We start from the raw sequence: 24,422 nt of genomic DNA, 5'->3' as shown, positions 1-24,422 counted from the left end.
CGCAGCATTTGTGCACCGCCGCCGTCAGTTTGCCGTGGCATACGGAGCTCCATCGCAGTCTTTAACACTGGTAGCATGCCGCGACAGCGTGGACGTGAACCGTATGTGCAGTTGACGGACTTTGAGCGACGGCGTATAGTGGGCATGCGGGAGGCCGGGTGGACGTACCGCCGAATTGCTCAACACGTGGGGCGTGAGGTCTCCACAGTACATCGATGTTGTCGACAGTGGTCGGCGGACGGTGCACGTGCCCGTCGACCTGGGACCGGACCGCAGCGACGCACGGATGCACGCCAAGACCGTAGGATCCTACGCAGTGCCGTAGGGGACCGCACCGCCACTTTCCAGCAAATTAGGGACACTGTTGCTCCTGGGGTATCGGCGAGGACCATTCGCAACCGTCTCCATGAAGCTGGGCTACGGTCCCGCACACCGTTAGGCCGTCTTCCGCTCACGCCCCAGCATCGTGCAGCCCGCCTCCAGTGGTGTCGCGACAGGCGTGAATGGAGGGACGAATGGAGACGTGTCGTCTTCAGCGATGAGAGTCGCTTCTGCCTTGGTGCCAATGATGGTCGTATGCGTGTTTGGCGCCGTGCAGGTGAGCGCCACAATCAGGACTGCATACGACCGAGGCACACAGGGCCAACACCCGGCATCATGGTGTGGGAAGCGATCTCCTACACTGGCCGTACACCACTGGTGATCGTCGAGGGGACACTGAATAGTGCACGGTACATCCAAACCGTCATCGAACCCATCGTTCTACCATTCCTAGACCGGCAAGGGAACTTGCTGTTCCAACAGGACAATGCACATCCGCATGTATCCCGTGCCACCCAACGTGCTCTAGAAGGTGTAAGTCAACTACCCTGGCCAGCAAGATCTCCGGATCGGTCCCCCATTGAGCATGTTTGGGACTGGATGAAGCGTCGTCTCACGCGGTCTGCACGTCCAGCACGAACGCTGGTCCAACTGAGGCGCCAGGTGGAAATGGCATGGCAAGCCGTTCCACAGGACTACATCCAGCATCTCTAAGATCGTCTCCATGGGAGAATAGCAGCCTGCATTGCTGCGAAAGGTGGATATACACTGTACTAGTGCCGACATTGTGCATGCTCTGTTGCCTGTGTCTATGTGCCTGTGGTTCTGTCAGTGTGATCATGTGATGTATGTGACCCCAGGAATGTGTCAATAAAGTTTTCCCTTCCTGGGACAATGAATTCACGGTGTTCTTATTTCAATTTCCAGGAGTGTATATCGAGTGTTTGCGGTGACGATTTAACAAAGTGTGTGAACTTGTGACAATTAGCAATGAATCAGACACCATTGTCGTGTGGAGACACTAACCGTGAAAGTGGAACAAACCAAAAAGTTAAGTAAAAGAACAGTGCTGTAATTTGATCAAGAAACTTTTATTACATCGTCCAAACTGTCTTAAAGACGATGACGTAAATTGAACTGATGTTTAACGGACTGTTATAGTGATGAACACATGTGACTTTTTCCTGTGACAACAAGGTGAAAGAACTCTGCGAAGTATTGGCATTAACCGGATATATATCGTAAATACTAAAGACATTGCATAATTTAAGCCTACCCGCACCGCGTGATTAATAAACTTTTAATAATAAAACGTCATGCGCGCAACGACAACGCACATACTTGAACTATTTATTATCGCGCCAGTGCTGCCAGCTGATTCGACTACAACGGAGACGTGGACCACCGCCGTAACTGGAATATTAATGAAACAGGAGGATCCATCATTATCTTCACGCCACGAACCAGGATTCACTTTACACATCGTCCGCGTGGACTACCGCTGACGTCATCGCACTACCTGCAGCAACAGTTAAGACATTAAAAGAAAATTATTACGCTCTCTCTCATTTCAAAATTAAAGACAATTGCATTTAAAATAACTATTTTAAAAATACTGTGACAATATCTCAATTTTGTTTAGTTCAAATAAATATTCTTTCCATTATTTCGTCTTGTTGACAGTGTTGAAAACCTGTCAGATTAAAGTTCAATTAATAATTTTCTTTCAAAATTATTGTCACACATTTTGCTGCTCATTATAATTTGATTTTAATGTTTGTTTGTAACTTCTTTTGGAAGGAGTACATAATTTATTTTTTGTGCAGTAAAAGTTAGCCACCATAAAATTACGTATATTACCAGCTGATGCTGTCCGCCTTTACTGCTTGAAAACTGCACCTATTTTCTCATTGGCTGTCAGGTTCAAAACAAAAAACATTATCAAATACGCCAAATACGTGAAATGGGTGAAATGCTCGACGTGTAGTGGTGGTGACTAATGGAAGAGCACAGCGTCCAGTCATTCTTTCACCCCGCAGCCTGTGCGAACGGTGCACAGCTCACACTCGAGCGTGTAACAGCTGCGCCTTCTCGCTGCCGTAGAAATCGTCGTAGTGCACATACGGCGACGTCACAGTGATCATTGCGCAACAATACTGGACTGGAAGTCAACCAGTATGCACGTAGGCAGAAGAAAACAGGCAGTGTTTATTTCGTTTGTGAATGCAATAAGAAACGGAACAGAAGGTTTTGAACTCACCCGATGGTTGGTTCACTGGTTCCTAAGGGAGCGTTCGTCTCACTATTAAGAGATGACGAAAGAAAGTATTTTCGATTGAATGTACACTAGTTTGATGGATTAACAGTAAAAACACAGCTATAACGTCAACTGTTCATTTTTTCCAGGTATCTGGGTAGGAGATCTGCATATTCAATGCATAGTCTGTCACACAACACTGTGTAAAACAGTAAAGAAAATTGGTGAAGCTTTGAGGGTCTTACAAAGAGAGAGATCATTCATAAATTCACAGAAGAAAGGTGACTGAAAAATTCCAGAGTATTTGAGAAGCATCCTACTTGATCTGAGCAATAGAATCAGATCAGCCCAAGTAAGAAGAAACCTTTTCGCAGATTACTGTATAGACAATTGTGGCAAAGCACAGTGCAAGGAAAATGTATCGAAGTCTGATCGGTAACGATCATAGTGAGCAATGAATCAGTTTATTCCCGTGATGTATACGGCTCCGTCGTTTCATACACACTGCTGAAGCGCACGAGAAAACTATGCTGCGAAACCGCAATAATAAATCGCTCGTTTGCATCGAGAGTAAAACCGTCCTCACACGGGGCGAGGCAGCTAGTGTTGACGAGGACGCAGACGGAACATACGATCTCAGGAGAGATAGCGCCGCCGACACACGGGACGAGCTGGTTAACGAGATTTGCGCTCTCAGCACTCTCCAGCGACCGTTGTCGGCACATAGTGGCTTCACGAAACCGGATCCAAGTAAGATAGCTGCGGCAACCATATTAGGGACTGCCGAGCAAGAGCGGAGAAAATTGCGAAGAAGATTCTGGCCTCGTCAATGGCTTGAACAGCAAATAGTGGCAGAAAAATACTACATAACGCTGTCCAACGATTTCAGGTACGTACTAGTAGACGTTATTCGTTAACGCAGTTGAAATTTCATCTCATTTTCGGTTTTAAATTGAATATAGTTGCTGTGTACTCTATATGTCAGTTTGCGCATTCATGAGATCCATATACTCGAGATTGCATTGCCTTTGTAAACGTTTGATTCGAATGGTTGGTTGGTTGGTTTGGGGAAGGAGACCAGACAGCGTGGTCATCGGTCTCATCGGATTAGGGGAAGATTGGGAAGGAAGTCGGCCGTGCCCTTTCAGAAGAACCATCCGGGCATTTGCCTGGAGCGATTTAGGGAAATCACGGAAAACCTAAATCAGGATGGCCGGACGCGGGATTGAACCATCGTCCTCCCAAATGCGAGTCCAGTGTCTAACCACTGCGCCACCCCGCTCGGTTTTTGTTTCGAATGGAACAGGAGATATTTACGAAGTCATCATTGAGAAAGTCATTTGCCAGCAAGACACAAACTGACTCATTTCACATAGCCAGAGATAGGTATATGTATTTTAAAGAAAGTTTCGTAATAGCAGAAACTTCGAGAAAATTTTTCACAATAAGATTTTCACTCTGCAGTAGAGTGTGCGCTGATATGGAACTTCCTGGCAGATTAAAATTATGTGCCGGACCGAGACTCGAACTGAGGGCCTTTGCCTTTCGCGGGCAAGTGCTCCACCATCCAAGCTACCCAAGCACGACTCACGCCCCCTCCTCACAGCTTTACTTCTGCCAATACCTCGTCTCCTACCTTCCAAACTTTACAGAAGCTCTCCTGCGAACCTTGCTAGTTCTGCAAGGCAAAGTTCCCGAGTTCGAGTCTCGGACCGGCACGCAGTTTTAATCTGCCAGGAAGTTTCATGTAATTTTTGTTTACTTTCTGGATAGACTGGTAGTCACATTAAGATTTCTGGCCACTGGGGACATTACAGTCGTTGGTGTTTGCAACAACAACTGCAGCAAATACATTATTCGTTATAAATAACGTCGACTTTGAGGTAACGCTTTTATTAAATGAATAAGAAAAATCCAGAATCTTTCAGAAAACAAAGATGAAGAAACCTTACTATGAGGTGGGCACGCGATCGCGAGAGCTCACGAACCCACCAACCGCGCTATACTGTTACATATGAACTGGCTCTCGGTATATGGCATAAAATGTCATTATCTGATATTTTACATGCAAATTATACCAACAAATCGCGCTTTTTAGAGGTCGTCATTGTGCCATAGCACTCAAACGGTATGCATTCTTAGCACAAAACTTATAACACTAAAAATATTATCAAGTACAGAAAGCCTTCACATATACATGTAGTTTTCTGTCATTTTATTGTAACAAATGCTAGATAAAACTACGCGTTTTAAGGGATCCTTAAGTTTCTGATTCTTTGAAACGACTAATAATCGTGTCACACACTCTCTGAGAAACAAAACCAAAGAAATACGATTTAACTTGTGACGTAAAATGACGTCGCATCACATTGACCACGTTCCTCTCTACGAGGCAAAAAGTGACGAGCCATATTCTTTATTTCGCCCTCCGCAGTGTTGTGGAACGTGGAATTCCACGCAGTGACGTCACCAGCTCTTCGACTACATGCCTTTTGATGCCCCGTGAGAGGACGGCATCAGTGAACGACGCGTAGTCATACGCGCCGAGCATAGGGACACGGTTGCGAACTAAAGGTTGTCAATGCTTTACTCATGACTAGTGCTGCAAGAAATCGTACTCGTAAGAGTATGGAAGAAAAAGCACCGATATCCTAAAATATCCGTATACTTATTTTTGACAAAACGATTACAGTAGATAAAAACTCATCTTTGTTCTTAAATCTACCTGTAATAGGGTTCAATAGTTTTTTCACAAGTTTGAATACATTAACAGAACTGTTAAATCAAGTTATTTTTTTGTTAAATACTATAATTTGTAAAAAAATACTGATTAGATCGATATTCTACGAGTTATAAACACGACCCTCCTCACACGCACATTTTTCCACTGGTGATGCGTTTTTTTCTTTTTTAAATACTATCAAATGATCCAATTTATGGTAGAAGGGCTTGGCTCACGCCCAGAAAACAGCCTATAATTCCCAAATCTATAAAAGGACTACGTTTTTACCAGTGTCACCCAAAAACGCGTGTGTCACACACTTTGCTCACATCTCTCTTTCCCCCCTCTCCATCTCTCCATCTGCACCTCGCCCCTATGTCCATCTCCTTTCCCCCACTCTCTGTCCTTCTCCTACTCCCCATGTCTCTGTACATCTCCTCCCCGTCCATCTGCTCCTCCCCACTCTACCTGTCGATCTGTTCCCCTCCGCTATGTTCATCCTCTTTCCTGCCCTCTCTGTGGTGTCACCGCCAGACACCACACTTGCTAGGTGGTAGCCTTTAAATCGGCCGCGGTCCGTTAGTATACGTCGGACCCGCGTGTCGCCACTATCAGTGATTGCAGATCGAGCGCCGCCACACGGCAGGTCTAGTCTAGAGAGACTCCTAAGCACTCGGCCAGTTGTACAGCCGACTTTGCTAGCGATGGTTCACTGACAAAATACGCTCTCATTTGCCGAGACGATAGTTATCATAGGCTTCAGCTACGTCATTTGCTACGACCTAGCAAGGCGCCATGTTCAGTTACTATTGATATTGTAAATAATGTACAGTCAAGAGCGACGTTCACCATTAATGGATTAAAGTTAAGTATTCCACCAGCTACGTCCGTTTTTTCTAAATTCTAATTTCCTTGTCCTGTTCCAAACCTCACGCCAGCCTGCGTGAGCTAAAACGCGTGCCTTTCGGCTTCCTCTAATAACCCCTCTCACTGTCCATCATCTCTTCCTCCAATCTGTGTCGATCTCCACAGCCTTTCTCTGCTCATATCCTCCACTTCTCTCTCTATCAATCTACTCCTCCCTCCCCCCCTCTCTCTCTATTTCCTGCTCCCCAGTCCCTCTATCCAACTGTCCATTTCCTCCCCTCTCCTGCCCCTTTCTCTGGCCATCTCTACACCCACTCTGGGTTCATCTCCTCCACCTCTCTGTGTCAGTCTTCTCCTTCCCCTGTGTGTGTGTCCGTATCTCCTCCTGCCACCATCCTATGTCCATCTCCCCATTTCTGGCCTTCTCCTCTTCCCTCTCTCTTTGCCCAACTCCTCCTCATCTCTCTCTCCGTCTGTCTCTTCAGCCCCCTCTCTCTCTCCATGTCCTATGGCACCCCATTATCACCACCACCTCCACCCAAGTGGAAAGTGGTTCTTATCCTCACAGTATCTCTCCCCATACAATGAGTGGTATGTGTACCAAGTTTGGTTGGCATCAATCCAGCAGTTTAGGAGGAGATGTGGAGCAAACACACGTCCATTTTTATAACACGGGGTGTTTCAAAATGACAATAAAACTTTCATCATGTATATTGTCAAAAAAAGAACAGGTAGAAAGGTGCAGTTTGTCGCATATTGTTGACATACACCTTAAGCTGTAGTAGTCGTTTAACAGATTTCAGTGTGTGCGACATCTGTAGCATTGGGTGCAGTGCATCCTTCCTGTGGTGTGCGTACTGTAAGACCTTCAGTACACACACCATCAGATTATTTGATTTGTCACTCTAACGAAGTAGGCGAGTGTCAGCAATATGTCTCGTGGTCTTATCGTGGCGTGTTTACCTTCTGCCGTTAGGTCAGACGATAGAAATGCCACTTGCACGCTTAGAGTAGCTGATTGACGGTGACCAACTTTAAACAGAACTTCATTAATTTTCACACACCTTTATTAAAATAATAACAAGCATTAAAATTACTTAAATTGTTGCTGGATGCTATTTACAATTGACAATCTGAGGTTACTTTGGTATTGGTACGTTAATCTTATTCTCACATATATCTCTGATACTTGACAAAAGTGTCTATACATTTATCTTCATGACTATGTACAGGAATATGATAATCTTATTAGGCGCAGACTGAAACTTGATTATAGACTGGTACAGACAAATGTAGACTGGTACATACTGGTACAGACTAATGCAGACAAATGCAGACTGACTAATCGGAGGTCTGTACACTCGTTATAATACCTCGCGCTTTCATGTATCACTGCGCGAGGAGAGAAGGTTCTACGTTAGCAGCAATTTCATTGGCTGCGTTACATATTGATACACGGATCGGCGGAAGCAGAATTTGGTTCGTCTCCACGGCAGCGCCATCTCGTAGTGCAGAGACGGACGAGCGCTGCGCCTGCGCTGTTGTGCTTAGCGGGGCGCGCTCTAGTGGGAAAGTTGTGTACGTGCTGACTACGCGGAACTATGTACACAACACTCCCATAGCTGTTATTAGTGGCAAGCACTGACGAATTAATTCAGTAGCATGTGATGTAGCCAAGAGATTAGGTAGCAGCTATCAAAGATAATAATTAAATGAAAACATTGGTAGATGCGGTATAGCTGTTGGTTTAAAGATGTATAATGCTGTGGTACGGCTGAAAGCAAGGGGAAACTACGGCCGTAATTTTCCCCGAGGGCATGCAGCTTTACTGTATGATTAAATGATGATGGCGTCCTCTTGGGTAAAATATTCCGGAGGTAAAATAGTCCCCCATTCGGATCTCCGGGCGGGGACTACTCAGGAGGATGTCGTTATCAGGAGAAAGAAAACTGGCGTTCTACGGATCGGAGCGTGGAATGTCAGATCCCTTAATCGGGCAGGTAGGTTAGAAAATTTAAAAAGGGAAATGGATAGGTTAAAGTTAGATATAGTGGGAATTAGTGAAGTTCGGTGGCAGGAGGAACAAGACTTCTGGTCAGGTGACTACAGGGTTATAAACACAAAGTCAAATAGGGGTAATGCAGGAGTAGGTTTAATAATGAATAGGAAAATAGGAATGCGGGTAAGCTACTACAAACAACATAGTGAACGCATTATTGTGGCCAAGATAGATACGAAGCCCACACCTACTACAGTAGTACAAGTTTATATGCCAACTAGCTCTGCAGATGACGAAGAAATTGAAAAAATGTATGATGAAATAAAAGAAATTATTCAGATAGTGAAGGGAGACGAAAATTTAATAGTCATGGGTGACTCGAATTCGAGTGTAGGAAAAGGGAGAGAAGGGAACGTAGTAGGTGAATATGGATTGGCGGTAAGAAATGAAAGAGGAAGCCGCTTGGTAGAGTTTTGCACAGAGCACAACTTAATCATAGCTAACACTTGGTTTAAGAATCATGATAGAAGATTGTATACATGGAAGAACCCTGGAGATACTAAAAGGTATCAGATAGATTATATAATGGTAAGACAGAGATTTAGGAACCAGGTTTTAAATTGTAAGACATTTCCAGGGGCAGATGTGGACTCTGACCACAATCTATTGGTTATGACCTGTAGATTAAAACTGAAGAAACTGCAAAAAGGTGGGAATTTAAGGAGACGGGACCTGGATAAACTAAAAGAACCAGAGGTTGTACAGAGTTTCAGGGAGAGCATAAGGGAACAATTGACAGGAATGGGGGAAAGAAATACAGTAGAAGAAGAATGGGTAGCTTTGAGGGATGAAGTAGTGAAGGCAGCAGCGGATCAAGTAGGTAAAAAGACGAGGGCTAGTAGAAATCCTTGGGTAACAGAAGAAATATTGAATTTAATTGATGAAAGGAGAAAATATAAAAATGCAGTAAATGAAGCAGGCGAAAAGGAATACAAACGTCTCAAAAATGAGATCGACAGGAAGTGCAAAATGGCTAAACAGGGATGGCTAGAGGACAAATGTAAGGATGTAGAGGCTTATCTCACTAGGGGTAAGATAGATACTGCCTACAGGAAAATTAAAGAGACCTTTGGAGATAAGAGAACCACTTGTATGAACATCAAGAGCTCAGATGCAAACCCATTTCTAAGCAAAGAAGGGAAAGCAGAAAGGTGGAAGGAGTATATAGAGGGCCTATACAAGGGCGATGTACTTGAGGACAATATTATGGAAATGGAAGAGGATGTAGATGAAGATGAAATGGGAGATACGATACTGCGTGTTGACAGAGCCCTGAAAGACCTGAGTCGAAACAAGGCCCCCGGAGTAGACAGCATTCCATTGGAACTACTGACGGCCTTGGGAGAGCCAGTCCTGACAAAACTCTACCATCTGCTGAGCAAGATGTATGAAACAGGCGAAATACCATGAGACTTCAAGAATAATGTAATAATTCCAATCCCAAAGAAAGCAGGTGTTGACAGATGTGAAAATTACCGAACAATCAGTTTAATAAGCCACAGCTGCAAAATACTAACACGAATTCTTTACAGACGAATGGAAAAACTAGAAGAAGCTGACCTCGGGGATGATCAGTTTGGATTCCGTAGAAATGTTGGAACACGTGAGGCAATACTGACCTTACGACTTATCTTAGAAGAAAGATTAAGGAAAGGTAAACCTACGTTTCTAGCATTTGTAGACTTAGAGAAAGCTTTTGACAATGTTGACTGGAATACTCTCTTTCAAATTCTAAAGGTGGCAGGGGTAAAATACAGGGAGCGAAAGGCTATTTACAATTTGTACAGAAACCAGATGGCAGTTATAAGAGTCGAGGGACATGAAAGGGAAGCAGTGGTTGGGAAGGGAGTAAGACAGGGTTGTAGCCTCTCCCCGATGTTATTCAATCTGTATATTGAGCAAGCAGTAAAGCAAGCAAAAGAAAAATTCGGAGTAGGTATTAAAATCCATGGAGAAGAAATAAAAACTTTGAGGTTCGCCGATGACATTGTAATTCTATCAGAGACAGCAAAGGACTTGGAAGAGCAGTTGAACGGAATGGATGGTGTCTTGAAGGGAGGATATAAGATGAACATCAACAAAAGTAAAACGAGGATAATGGAATGTAGTCGAATTAAGTCGGGTGATGCTGAGGGTATTAGATTAGGAAATGAGACACTTAAAGTATTAAAGGAGTTTTGCTATTTGGGGAGAAAAATAACTGATGATGGTCGAAGTAGAGAGGATATAAAATGTAGACTGGCAATGGCAAGGAAAGCGTTTCTGAAGAAGAGGAATTTGTTAACATCGAGTATAGATTTAAGTGTCAGGAAGTCATTTCTGAAAGTATTTGTATGGAGTGTAGCCGTGTATGGAAGTGAAACATGGACGGTAAATAGTTTGGACAAGAAGAGAATAGAAGCTTTCGAAATGTGGTGCTACAGAAGAATGCTGAAGATTAGATGGGTAGATCACATAACTAATGAGGAAGTGTTGAATAGGATTGGGGAGAAGAGACGTTTGTGGCACAACTCGACCAGAAGAAGGGATCCGTTGGTAGGACATGTTCTGAGGCATCAAGGGATCACCAATTTAGTATTGGAGGGCAGCGTGGAAGGTAAGCATCGTAGAAGGAGACCAAGAGGTGAATACACTAAGCAGATTCAGAAGGATGTAGGTTGCAGTGGTTACTCGGAGATGAAGAGGCTTGCACAGGATAGAGTAGCATGGAGAGCTGCATCAAACCAGTCTCAGGACTGAAGACCACAACAACAACAACAATGCTGTGGTTGTGTAGCAAAGAATTTACATTTTTACAGCAGAGTATAAAACCAAAGAGTTTACGTAATAGAAAGTTAGCAAACAGAAGACTGATTAGGATATGTGTTATTATCAAACTGAGCCATAAAGATTATTCCAGGTTAAGCACTCATTTAATGACAACAGGAACTTATTAAACTACTTGTGAATGTTGCTCAGTTCCACTGTTAACAATTTTTGTTCTTACGTATTTTTCTGTTTAATTTAACAGTCTCAGTCCATACAACATAGTGCATAATGTTTGTAATCGACATGTGTGACTCCTGGTAGAACTTGATCTTTAAACCTTATTAGCATGAGGGCAGATTCACTGGATAAGGAAACGGTCACCTCGCTACTAACAACTGTAAAGTGTTGTGACACACACTGCGCAAAGTTGAATGTAAGATACATGAACATCTGACTTTCCCTATGAAACCAACGCCAGTTGGTCAGAATGGGCCGATATGGCGCCTCACTTTTGTACCATATTATTTCTGTTCCCACAGACTTCCAGGTGGTTTCTAAGTTTAAACTACTTAATACCTTGTGAATTTTTATGTCTGCCTGTATTGGAAGATCCATAGGACGGTAATCAGCTTTACACGTGACAAGTCTACCACTCACAGCAATGGAAAAGTAGTCGTATGTACAAAGCCAATCACACCACGCTTGGCACTCAGTCACCTTGCGTATTGCGACCACATTACATATTTTCCTGTAACATAACTCCATCTTCGCTGTGCAGAAAGACTATTCGAAAGGTCTTTGTAAAAATCCAGTATCTGAGACTTCCTCCATCACGTTATCGACATATCATACAAGGCGAGTTTTCATGACCGATATTTCTGCCTTTGGTGAATTCTGTTTTTATGGTCATGATGTCATGGTTAATGACAAAATTCGTGGCCAAAATTGTCGTCTTTCAGTGCTGGATGCATTATCAGAGCCTGTAAAGACTCATACATCACTACAGGCTCAAACACGCTCAGGTAGCTGACACGTGTCCACTCAACTATCGGTTCGTGACGTCATGAAACCGCTGCATCAGTTGGCAGAGTCGCGCCGGCGTATGCTAGGGAGCTATTAGTGGAGAGGAACTGTCGTTGTTTGATTTGTTTAGCACCAAGGTTCACATCATGTGTAAATCCAGTCTTTCTTCTTTTCTATTAAAACGGTTTCTGTGCTTCTGACATTCTGTGGCGCCTCTGTGCATTACAGAATAGTAATAAGTGGATCTTAATTAAACCATAGCATCGGAAAAACGTATGTTGTGGATATTTAATTGCAGAGCACACGATCTGCTACTGACGATTTACCCGTACTTCCCAGAAGACACTTGCTCTTGTGTTCCATAGGCCTGGTGTCAATGTTTCTTTCTTGACGTTCTTAACTACATTTGACCGCATGTGCTAAGGCTGTTTTATGGGGCATGGAAAAAACTTGGACCAAAAGCATTAAACGAAGGAATCTGAGAATAGGAACTAGGGGCGCAGTGGAAATGGCGGTCATCTTGAACATTTGCTGCGACATACGTATGTTAATTAAGAGATGGCATATCTGCGTATAAGAGCAATCATTTTTCATTTACTTTGAACTTCTCAAGACATATTGAGACATCAAACACGGGTATGTGATTGTTTTCATGTGTAAAGAAGTGTTGTGTAAGACCAGTATCAGTTGCAAAGCGATTTAGGAAAGATTGCTGTATGGTGTGGCAGGTGGCAGTTGACGCTAAATAACGAAAAGTGTGAGGTGATCCACATGAGTTCCAAAAGATATCCGTTGGAATTCGATTACTCGATAAATAATACAATTCTCAAGGCTGTCAATTCAACTAAGTACCTGGGTGTTAAAATTACGAACAACTTCAGTTGGAAAGACCACATAGATAATATTGTGGGGAAGGCGAGCGAAAGGTTGCGTTTCATTGGCAGGACACTTAGAAGATGCAACAAGTCCACTAAAGAGACAGCTTACACTACACTCGTTCGTCCTCTGTTAGAATGTTGGTGCGCGGTGTGGGATCCTTACCAGTTGGGATTGACGGTGGACACTGAAAGGGTGCAAAAAAGGGCAGCTCGTTTTGTATTATCACGTAATAGGGGAGAGAGTGTGGCAGATATGACACGCGAGTTGGGATGGAAGTCATTAAAGCAAAGACGTTTTTCGTCGCGGCGAGTCACCAACTTTCTCTTCCGAATGCGAAAATATTTTGTTGAGCCCAACCTACTTAGGTAGGAATGATCATCAAAATAAAATAAGAGAAATCAGAGCTCGAACAGAAAGGTTTAGGTGTTCGTTTTTCCCGCGCGCTATTCGGGAGTGGAATGGTAGAGAGATAGTATGATTGTGAACCCTCCGCCAAGCATTTAAATGTGAATTGCAGAGTAATCTTGTAGATGTGGATGTAGATGTAGACAGCAGGTAAGTACAGGTATACATGTATCTGATGATTTAAGTTGTCTTGTTCCGGTCGTGAGGATTGGTGAGTCCAAACATTTCGTGTACATTTTCTGTGTATTCCATTTCATTTTGATTAAAGATAAGCATATATCAGATTGAAATAACGCTGTTGTAGCGACGAAAATTTGCGGTTGCGACCCCTCCTAGTTCCTATACCCAAATTCGTTTGTTTGATGCGGTCTTTCTACCATACACTTTTGGTAAAATTGTTTTCCGCTCTCTGTATATTCCTGCTCTGCCAAGCGACGGCCGTATTAGATTAGATTAGATTAGATTAGATTAATACTAGTTCCATGGATCATGAATACGATATTTCGTAATGATGTGGAACGAGTCAAATTTTCCAATACATGACATAATTAAGTTAATTTAACAACATACTTAAGTTAATATAACAACTTTTTCATTTTTTGTGTTTTTTATTTTTATTTTTTATTTTTTTTATTTTTTTTAATTTATATCTAAAAATTCCTCTATGGAGTAGAAGGAGTTGTCATTCAGAAATTCTTTTAATTTCTTCTTAAATACTTGTTGGTTATCTGTCAGACTTTTGATACTATTTGTTAAGTGACCAAAGACTTTAGTGCCAGTATAATTCACCCCTTTCTGTGCCAAAGTTAGATTTAATCTTGAATAGTGAAGATCATCCTTTCTCCTAGTATTGTAGTTATGCACACTGCTATTACTTTTGAATTCGGTTTGGTTGTTAATAACAAATTTCATAAGAGAGTATATATACTGAGAAGCTACTGTGAATATCCCTTGATCCTTAAATAAATGTCTGCAGGATGATCTTGGGTGGACTCCAGCTATTATTCTGATTACACGCTTTTGTGCAATAAATACTTTATTCCTCAGTGATGAATTACCCCAAAATATGATGCCATATGAAAGCAACGAGTGAAAATAGGCGTAGTAAGCTAATTTACTAAGATGTTTATCACCAAAATTTGCAATGACCCTTATTGCATAAGTAGCTGAACTCAAACGTTTCAGCAGTTCATCAATGTGTTTCTTCCAATTTAATGTCTCATCAATGGACACACCTAAAAATTTGGAATATTCGACCTTAGCTATATGCTTCTGATTAAGGTCTATATTTATTAATGGCATCATACCATTCACTGTACGGAACTGTATGTACTGTATCTTATCAAAATTCAGTGAGAGTCCATTTACAAGGAACCACTTAGTAATTTTCTGAAAGACAGTATTGACAATTTCATCAGTTAATTCTTGTTTGTCAGGTGTGATTACTATACTTGTATCATCAGCAAAGAGAACTAACTTTGCCTCTTCATGAATATAGAATGGCAAGTCATTAATATATATTAAGAACAGCAAAGGACCCAAGACTGACCCTTGTGGAACCCCATTCTTGATAGTTCCCCAGTTTGAGGAATGTGCTGATCTTTGCATATTATGAGAACTACTTATTTCAACTTTCTGCACTCTTCCAGTTAGGTACGAATTAAACCATTTGTGCACTGTCCCACTCATGCCACAATACTTGAGCTTGTCTAGCAGAATTTCATGATTTACACAATCAAAAGCCTTTGAGAGATCACAAAAAATCCCAATGGGTGGTGTTCGGTTATTCAGATCATTCAAAATTTGATTGGTGAAAGCATATATGGCATTTTCGGGAGTAAAGCTTTCATTTTAGTTATTCCTTTTTTTCCTACAGTAATTCCGAATGTTGCTGAACTAGTTTAAGTTTGTACTGGTATATGAATCTTTATAGACTCAGACGTTTTCAGCGCTGGAAGACGAAACGCTAGGCAGAGAAATATACCTTGGACAACAGCCTAATTTCCACAAACGAAAATCACTGACGATGGAGATGCATTCGTGTAGCTGTGGACAGTAGGAGTAATTTCTAGAGACTGAATAATTAAGTGTACTTTCTTATTTCAGATGAATTCATCAGGAGGGCGGAGGAGAAGAGAGAGTGGTTGCTGGAGCAGGACCGCTACACCTCGGACGAGAGCAAGAGGCCCCCAGACAACCACTATGCCGACGACATGTACGGTGTGGCGGGATCCTTCAAAAAGCTCTCAGTAGACTGACGCCGTCACAGTTCAATGCGTAGATTCTGTCACCTGTGGACAGAAAACTGTGGTACACAGGGTGAACCTGGAATCCACCAACGAAATTTCAGAATCTGTTATGTGATAATTTCTGAGTGTTTTGGCATAACAGCCCCATGGCCTTCGATGGTTCGTTAGAGAGTAACATCATTTCTTTTCATGTTTTCTTATTGAGGTCTGCAGTCGCAAACTGGTTTGGTACAGAGCCAAATGATAGTCTATCCTCTGCAGAAACTTCTTCACCTCTCCATATGTACAGCACCGGACGTCCATCTGTGGATATCTTAGTTCAACCGATCCCTTCTTTTAGTCGAATTGTGCCCTTTCATCAATTATTCGACCTACCCACCTAATGTATGGCAATCTTTTTAGCACTACATTTCAAACAGTTCTATTCTCTTATTAATTGAACATTTAATCGTCCACGTTTCGCTTCAGTTCAATGCTACACTCCAGACAAATACCTTCAGAAAAAAGCCTAAAATATTTATGATTATCCTTAACAAATTTCTGTTTTTCACAAATGGTTATTTTTTCAGCTGCCAGTTCGCATTTTATGATCTCCCTACTTCGGCCATCATCTACTACTCAAGCAGCAAAACGCATCTACTACAGCCAGTGACTTACTTTCTAATCTACTTCCCCCTGCTTGCCAGATTCAGTTCCCTGAACTTTATGTCTCTATCCAAGTTTCTCCTTAATTTTCTTTACCGCCACAATGTCCAGACTGAATTCCGTCTGATAGGTGACAGCCGTCCTAAACTACCACTTTCCCTTTGTGCCTTTCAAGCTTTGCAACTCCAGTCAATTCTCTGTACAAGCTCTAGAACTCACTACTTGCATTCTTTTCCTCCTACCTTCACAGTTTCCCAAACCCAAACGGATCTTTCTCAAAGTCGACCTCTACCGATTTTTTGATTCTTCTGCAAATTGTTCGTGCCAGCATTTTCTAACCATTTTATTATACAGATGGCTCTCTAATATTCACACCTCACAGCACCTACCTTCTCTGAAACAGAAATAATCACTGTCTTCTTGTTTTCTCACCCCTCACCTTTCTGCTTTGTATTTGTATTGAACTGAAAAATCTCTATAACTAACAACCAGAGAGTACGGCTCCCTTATACAAAAATACTTATCAGTGTCTTTGATCACCGTCTGAAATTTTGTCAGCAGTTCGGGTTCATCCAGATACGTAATACGCGTGCTCTTCTACAGGGACAAGGTCTACGGGACCTCCACTATCTCACTGCGTGAACCTGTATTTTTATACATTCTAGTTGTAAAGCAAACGTAAGTGTAAAAATTAAAATGTTAATTTACGTGACTTGTGATTTATGCCTTTTTGGCTACTCATCTATTTTTGCATGCAATCCTCATTGCGTATTTAATGACTGGATAACCGTTAATGACATTTTTGGAAAAGGCGCATCACAAAGGTGGGTCGAAGGAAATGATCTGACCACAATCCAGAAAAATGTTTGTAATTCCTAAGCGCTTGTCTTCAAAATTCAATTTTTCGTGATGTTCCATAAACTAATCTTTAAGCTGTGTTGCATGTTGAAATACAGTTATTTCATTTATCAAATGATTTTATGAAACCTAAATTAGGAGAATAGTTTCAGATCATCTTGTTCAACATGCCAAGGGTTCTATAAGACTGAAGCAGCCTTCAAGATTTCTAACATCCGCAACTGTGGTTTTTCTCTCTTCCAAATGTTCTCTCTAATAGGACTCCACGCCTTGATACATATTTTTGGCAATAGTTAAGCCTGACAAGAGCATAGTAACAGCTGGAAAATTAGAAAAACTTTTTGCTTAAAGTTCATTTACACACATGTGCAGTTTACTTTCAGATACAAGTATTTTATCAGTCCTTTGCTCAATTATATTACTTGGATCTCGTAATTCCATATCTGTTTTGGTTTAATTTTTGTGTAATATAAGACAAAAAAACTGTAAGAGCCCATCATTATTAGTTATGGAGTTCACTATAATTTTAACTGCGTTGTAAAACAGTTTCACATTTCAGATTTCAAACATTTTATAGCAATTTTCCATTGCTTAGCCATCATACAGCAGAATGCAGGACTACATCACCGCAACAAGTTTGCCGTTCCTCCACTGGTTCTTAGATTTTCTGTTTTTAAGTTCACGTGTACTAGTTAAATTTATAACACTTAGGGAAGTTTCACATTATCCTTGAGTTTGTTATTTGAAATATGACATTAAGTCAAATTTTCCTGATGCAGTAAGCAGTGAACGAAGCATAAATTTGGAAAATTCCATTCCATTCAACGTTACCAAACCGCTGTTTATGCCCGTCATTGATACACTGACATTAAGTTGCTCTTAGGTAAGCCATTTTCTCTACATTAATAGCATCTATAAAATCACAGTCTTTTGTGTGATCTCTCATGGTTACATCTGATAAGAAATCATCGTCTAATATCTCATCATTTGTGAGCAATGCATAAAAAATTAAACTGAGCCATAAAAGCTATATTGAACTGAAATCACACGAAAAACTATTTGAATATTTTTACTTTATTACTCATTCCCTCAAGCATACATTTTTAAATATCTTCTATGCGGTGGTGGCAGTAAGCTTCCGAAAAGATAAGTTATCTTATTTCAGACAATATTTGTTTACTGCTTGAGAAACGTTGAAACAGAATTTGAGAAACAATTATCAACATTGCTTCACTAATTCAGCGTCAGTGAAAGGTTTGAAAATTTGTGGAATAATTTTAAGATCTACACAGGATGCTTACATGACAGCCTCATGCATCGAAACTTACCGCAAGATTGACCCTGTTTGGCATGATAAAGGTTGGGGCGAGGGTGCGCGTATGGTGCGTCGCCGTTCTTTGCGTATTCCTTGTGCACATCTCACATCTAATGACACACTCCGCAATTCCTTCTCTACATGAACACCTACAACCCTCAGGTCAACAACAATAGGTGATGAAAGCGAGAACTGGGGTTAATTGTTGCAGTACCACAGAAGAATTCAAGAACAGTGCGAGTACGAATTGAGTGTCATTGCTTTGCTAATGGAGTGGTGAGTTCTGTTTGGCCATGAACTATTACAACATCACCCACGAGAACGACAGGAAAATTATCGTATGTTTAGTGGGTACTGACAAAAATGATGCCCCAAGGGAGAATGTGTTACATATGTTTACTTATATTCAAATAAATGAAAATCGTTCACTCGCCAACTAATTCTTTTACTAGCCAAATTTAATCGCCAGTCGCCAGAAATTTAAAGCTAGCTAGTACTTAAAAAAGAAAAAAAAGAAAAAAAAGCCAAGAGTGTGAAAAACCGCCGTATCAAGCGATCCTGTCGCAACAGATTGTGTGTCGGGCAGATGGCAACTATGCGGAGCTCGGAAGCAAGATTGCAAGATGTGATTGATCAGTCAGATACCAGACAATACCTGCTCTTAACTGTCAAGTGCAAGGTATTTGTAATCACATTATTTATTACTTGTTTTTTTTTTCAACATAACAAATACCCATAAATTATTATCTCTGCTACGTAAGATCTTAACTTAGCTCTTCAGAATGTCCCTCTAGGTGTTTCAGTCTTGTATATCCTCTCCTTCCGCGCCAATTCTGCTCATTGCTAATTGTACATTTTGAAGCCAGATGATAGCAGGGTGTCCTTTTCTTTCCCTCGGGTTCCCATTCCAGGACCATTTTCGGTATTCTGGCTTCCTCCATTCTTCTTACATGCCCGTATCATTGTAACATCCTTATGTCCATCGCGACATGTATTTTTTCTCTTACTTCCTTTCTCTTTATTGTTTAGACGTTTCTTACTTTCTCTTTTCTAGTGATTCTTGCTGTTCTCCAGAAGTCCGTTTCCACTGCTTGCAGTCTTTTTACGTGTTTCAGATTAATAGTCCATATCTCTATTCCATACATAACTATGTACTCTTGTATCAATTTATATATGATTCTATTCGTTCGGTTCATTACATTTCTGCTCCATAGGATTAAACTGAGCATCTCAATGAGCTTCCCTCCACTGCTAATTCCTTTATTAATTTATACCTGTGATTTCGCCACCATATCTAAAACGGATCCCAAATTATAGAAAGTTTGACCTTCTTAATTCTCTTTACGTATAAGTTATCTGGATCATGAGTGAAGTACAATGTTTTCTGGTAATTAATCTTCAATTCCCAGTTTCTGCATTCCATTGCTAACTGATTACCTATATAATTTGCATCCTCCCTATCTTTTCCTACATCTGCTTGATCATCAACAAACACCAAAGTGATGTAAATAAACTCCGTCTTTAATTTCTGTCCCCGCCCCATTGCATTTGCGAGTCCATGTCTTGAGACTTACGTCTGTATAGATTTTAGATATTGTTGGTGATATGGGGCAGCCTTATAACAGACACTTGTAATCACATTACAATCGCAATACACAACTACAGCTTGTTGGGTAAATTTCCTTGTCTTTAGTAAGCCGTTCAAGCAGCAGTAAGTACACCGACAAAAGCTGAAATAAAAATCTCGACTGCATAAGTCTTTGTTTCTATAATTTGAATGGCGCTCGCAAACTCCACTTCAACAATTACACTAGTCAGCAAAATTTACGTTTTTTAATGTTCAAATATGTATGATGAGTGATTTCCATTGATTTTTTTTTGTGCTGATTTCAAACAATTTTTTAGAAATTTTCCATCAGCCACAATTTGTGAGTAATCACATTTGTTGCAGTTATATATTTAAGTACATCCAAAATCATAGGTAAAATAAATTTCATCGTGTCTAAAATGTACGTGAAGTAGATTTTCGACCATACTTTGCTTCAGGAACATCTCTCTTGAGGTCGCCACCATATCTGAAGTCCCTTTGTGGTGTTTCTCCACTTCAGCGGTGTCTTGATGTAAACGCTTGTCATGTTCGTTGCTGAAAGTGTTGAAGTTCTCAGGGAAGAAATCAATTAACTTACTGACTACTTCTCTGTAGTGTTCAGATCTGTAGTTTCCTAGAAGGTTTATGACAATGTCTTTGAGAGCAAGGCGATTCTTGCAAATTTGACAGGCTTTCAAGCTGTGAGTCTTTCGTAAGTTCCCTAATTTGAGGGATAACAAATATTTCCTATTATAATTTCGCTTTACTGATCCTTAAGAACCTGATTTGTAGTAAGAGAAATGATCTCCCATCACTATCCAGTAATTGAAAGAATTCTTAATCATACATAGCGTGATATCTAATGGAAGCAACAACATTTTGTCAGCAGTTACAAGAGGTTAAGAACAACATCTGCCTCTAGTAAATAAAATGACTCTCTCTTTGGCCAGTCTCCATTAATATAATTGCAGCTATGTGTGGTATCCCACATGCACAATAAGCAGTAAAAATATGTATGTCCAAGTTGCAATCCAAGTAGAACAGCAGTTGCATTAAAATCTGCACTTTTCTGTCACGAATAGTCATCATATCGGATACTGGATAGCAAGAGATGCATGTTCATGCAACTTTCCTTGATACCAACCGCAGGAGCTATAGGAGTGGATGGAAACTTATTTCCATTATGGAGCAAGACCATATTGATGTCGGTTTTCGAGAAGTCAATGGACAAACGCCAATCTTCAGGTTTACGTTCATGGCGCAATGACTCTTACAAAGAATAAACATTATTACACAAACCTAGATCTTCCTCTGTATAAATAAATGCTCAAACTATTTTTGGCGTTGACGGAAAGAACTTGCCTTGGTGGCATCCTGCAGGAGGTTTCATCCTTCAGTCTCAAAACAAGTAACTCTGCTTTACCTTTAAGTAACCCAAGATCAGCAACTAATTTACTTAGATCTTCCTGAGTTAGAAAGTGTGGTTCATTTGTAGGAATTCCTTCCACGAAATGTGTGTCACACTGTTGTTGTAATGACGGCCTTTGTGGCCGAGAGATTCTAGGTGCTTCAGTCTGGAACCGCGCGACCGCTAAAGTCGCAGGTTCAAATCCTGCCTCGGGCATGGATGTGTGTGATGCCCTTAGTTAGTTAGTTCTAAGTTCTAGGGGACTGATGAGCTCAGATGTTAAGTCCGATAGTGCTCCGAGCCATTTGAACCATTTTTTGTTTTTGTTTTAATTCACCAATGTCATCAAAACTTCAAAAATCGTCAGTCACATATTTCCCATCCGGTAGAGTTGAGATGGGATGGCCTGGTTCAAGAGGCACCGTTTGAATTTCTGATTCTGAAGATGAATATTTACCAGCATGTATGAACTTTGAACTGATTCCAGATATATTTGTCAAACAGAATCACCAATCTGCTACATGATCCTTAGGTTCCTGCCATATTATAAGAACTGCACAATGTCTTTTTAACCAGTCAGTTAATAATGTTACACACTTGGCACAATAGGTTTCTGAACCCTAAAACTTATTTTGGTGTATTTTATTGTCAAAATAACACTCGTACACTTTTAAATCTAGGATTATATTTTCACATCTGCTCTTTTAAACTGAATTCGTTTACACATTTGTGGGACATGCTCTTCTTTCTAAACACAATACTTACAGTATTAGCTGACACTATGCTTGTCAGTACACAGCTGAAGAACACCAAGGAATAGCTTCTTTCATTAAATAAAACTGCTACTGCTCGAACAACTAAGCCAACTTAGCAGGCCACTTGTTATCTGTAACAGATACTCTTCTGTCTCTATTGTTGGAGCAAACCATGACTGGACAGTAAAGATCATAATGAAAGGAAAACTTCATTGTTAAACATTGTTGTCATTCTTGAAAGCACAGCTAGCAATCGCCTATGGTAAATATTTCAATTGTTGATGTAATTAGAGAAAATTATATTAATTTAATGACTACATCTTCCATTCTACGTTAAAAACGCGAAAACATTTAATTTTTTAATATTACAAACAATTGGTGAATGATGGAACATTTCTGATTTCACTTTTGGATTTTGCAGATGAAAATACGTAATAATCAGCTGAAATGATTTCTTTAACATTTTCGTTGTTCTCACATGTTACTGATCACTTTTTTTATGAATACTATTATTCTATGATAGAGTTGGAAATCAGCCCTAAAGTACCAATCCTAAGAGAAAAAAAGTGCAACTTTCAGAGCAGCATGATGCATGGCGAATTTTGAGCGAAACCTACATTTCTCTTGTTGCTGTGTTTAGATTTCCTTCTTTTATCAAAACACAGTGCTGTTTAAACAACAATATCCTCGATTCCATTGAAATTTTATGGTAATAAACTATTTCGTTAACTCAGTCTTCCAGATTTAAAAGAAGTAACTTTTCATTTATAAGTAATCACTTTTAAATAAAGTGTAAACTTTCTCTTTTCTATGTAAATAAAAATTAGTTATCTTCCTTTCTATTGCAAATTATTACCTGAAAAGTACTATTCCTTCTCTAGAATTTCTCTGAACTTTTATTTTACAAATATTCCAGTCATTTATTTTATTGGGCTTTAGATTAACTTTATTACGAAAACATATATTCAAGGTATAAATCTGCTTAGAAATAAGCCTTTGACATATAGGGGACATTTAGGTTTTTTGCTTATTTTTTTTATTACATTTCCCCTTAGTGTGGTATGGAATAGAGAATTAACAGTTGTAAACTAGAGAAGTATTTACCCGACTTGTCATTTACCCCCAAACAATTATGAAATAATAATTTGGAGATAAATGGTAAGTCGGGTAATAATTTGCATTTATCCGCAAACCATAGGTTCAAAAATGGTTCAAATGGCTCTGGGCACTATGGGACTTAACTTCTGAGGTCATCAGTCCCCTAGAACTTAGAACTACTTAAACCTAACTAACCTAAGGTCATCGCACACATCCATGCCCGAGGCAGGATTCGAACCTGGGAGCGTAGCGGTCACACGGTTCCGGACTGAAGCGCCTAGAAGCGCTCGGCCACAACGGCCGGCCATGAACACTTCTCTTCATTTGCACTATCCAACGAAAAATCTCACAGATGTGTTGAAGCTTGGTTCGCCTGCAAACGCTAGTTGTTAAGCAGCACAACGCATTATCAATCACAAACAGGAGAAACTACTCTCACTCTTCAATCAATCGGAGCTTTCCCTGTACCTGTCGAAATAATCATTTTCTACAGAAGCCGACAATTTTCTCATCTTTCTAGACGACGTAGAACTGCTTTCAACACACTTCAGCTCTATTCCCATTGCAGACTGTCACGAATCGTACGTGTGACCCGATCTCAACACACTCTTGAGATAATCGCTCTCAATGCTCACTACTCGAACATTACTCGGACACTATTCCTTTAACTCTGAAAGAACAAGACGCGAACCATTCTCTGCGAACAAACATATCATGCTAATTCTCTCTTCAATAACAAGTTTTTCTTTTTAGCAACCGGCGGCAGAAGTTCGTAGTGGCCAGTCGCATCGTAGTTGTTATGTTTGCCGCACGCCGCGATTCAGCTGTCAGCTGGGCGTAGGAAACTCGCTGACTTGACAGGACAGAGAATTAAGAAAATTATACAAACAGCTTAACAAACTCTTCATTCTCCTAGAAGTTAAAAATCGATACTAAGTTGAGGCGATGAAAAGAAGTTCTGCGCTTTTTTTTGGGCTGATGTCTGTTTGGTGCATGACATCGCCCAGTGCTTCCGACGAAAACTGGTGACCGCGCATCGGCCACCGTACCCCTGCACGGACTGTACATCTTATCTCCATTCAGAAAACGTCATGTTGATACAGGTTGCTGCCAACCTCTACAATACAATAGTTGTGACACTACAGCTGCCTGTTAAAGCGTTGTTTGTTCCACAATGTCAGTGAAACACTTGAATTTATAATAGTACAGGGTTATTACAAATGAT

The 24,422-nt window shown here is 40.7% G+C and overlaps 1 protein-coding gene across 3 annotated transcripts in view; it reads left to right on the top strand.

The window, feature by feature from the left end:
• The window catches only part of LOC126191560 (retinol-binding protein pinta-like), a 282,679-nt gene extending 266,543 nt beyond the window's left edge, over positions 1–16,136 (top strand). For all 3 annotated transcript variants that reach the window (XM_049932475.1, XM_049932473.1, XM_049932476.1), the window contains one exon: positions 15,388–16,136. In XM_049932475.1, coding sequence (XP_049788432.1) covers positions 15,388–15,539 — 152 coding nt within the window. In that variant the 3' untranslated portion in view covers positions 15,540–16,136. The remainder of the gene's footprint in view (positions 1–15,387) is intronic.
• The last annotated feature ends 8,286 nt before the right edge of the window (positions 16,137–24,422 follow it).

This window comes from Schistocerca cancellata, chromosome 6 (assembly GCF_023864275.1).
Source record: "Schistocerca cancellata isolate TAMUIC-IGC-003103 chromosome 6, iqSchCanc2.1, whole genome shotgun sequence".
NCBI lineage: Eukaryota > Metazoa > Arthropoda > Insecta > Orthoptera > Acrididae > Schistocerca > Schistocerca cancellata.
The sequence above is the reverse complement of the archived record's forward strand: the minus strand, read 5'-3'. Positions and strand labels throughout refer to the sequence as shown.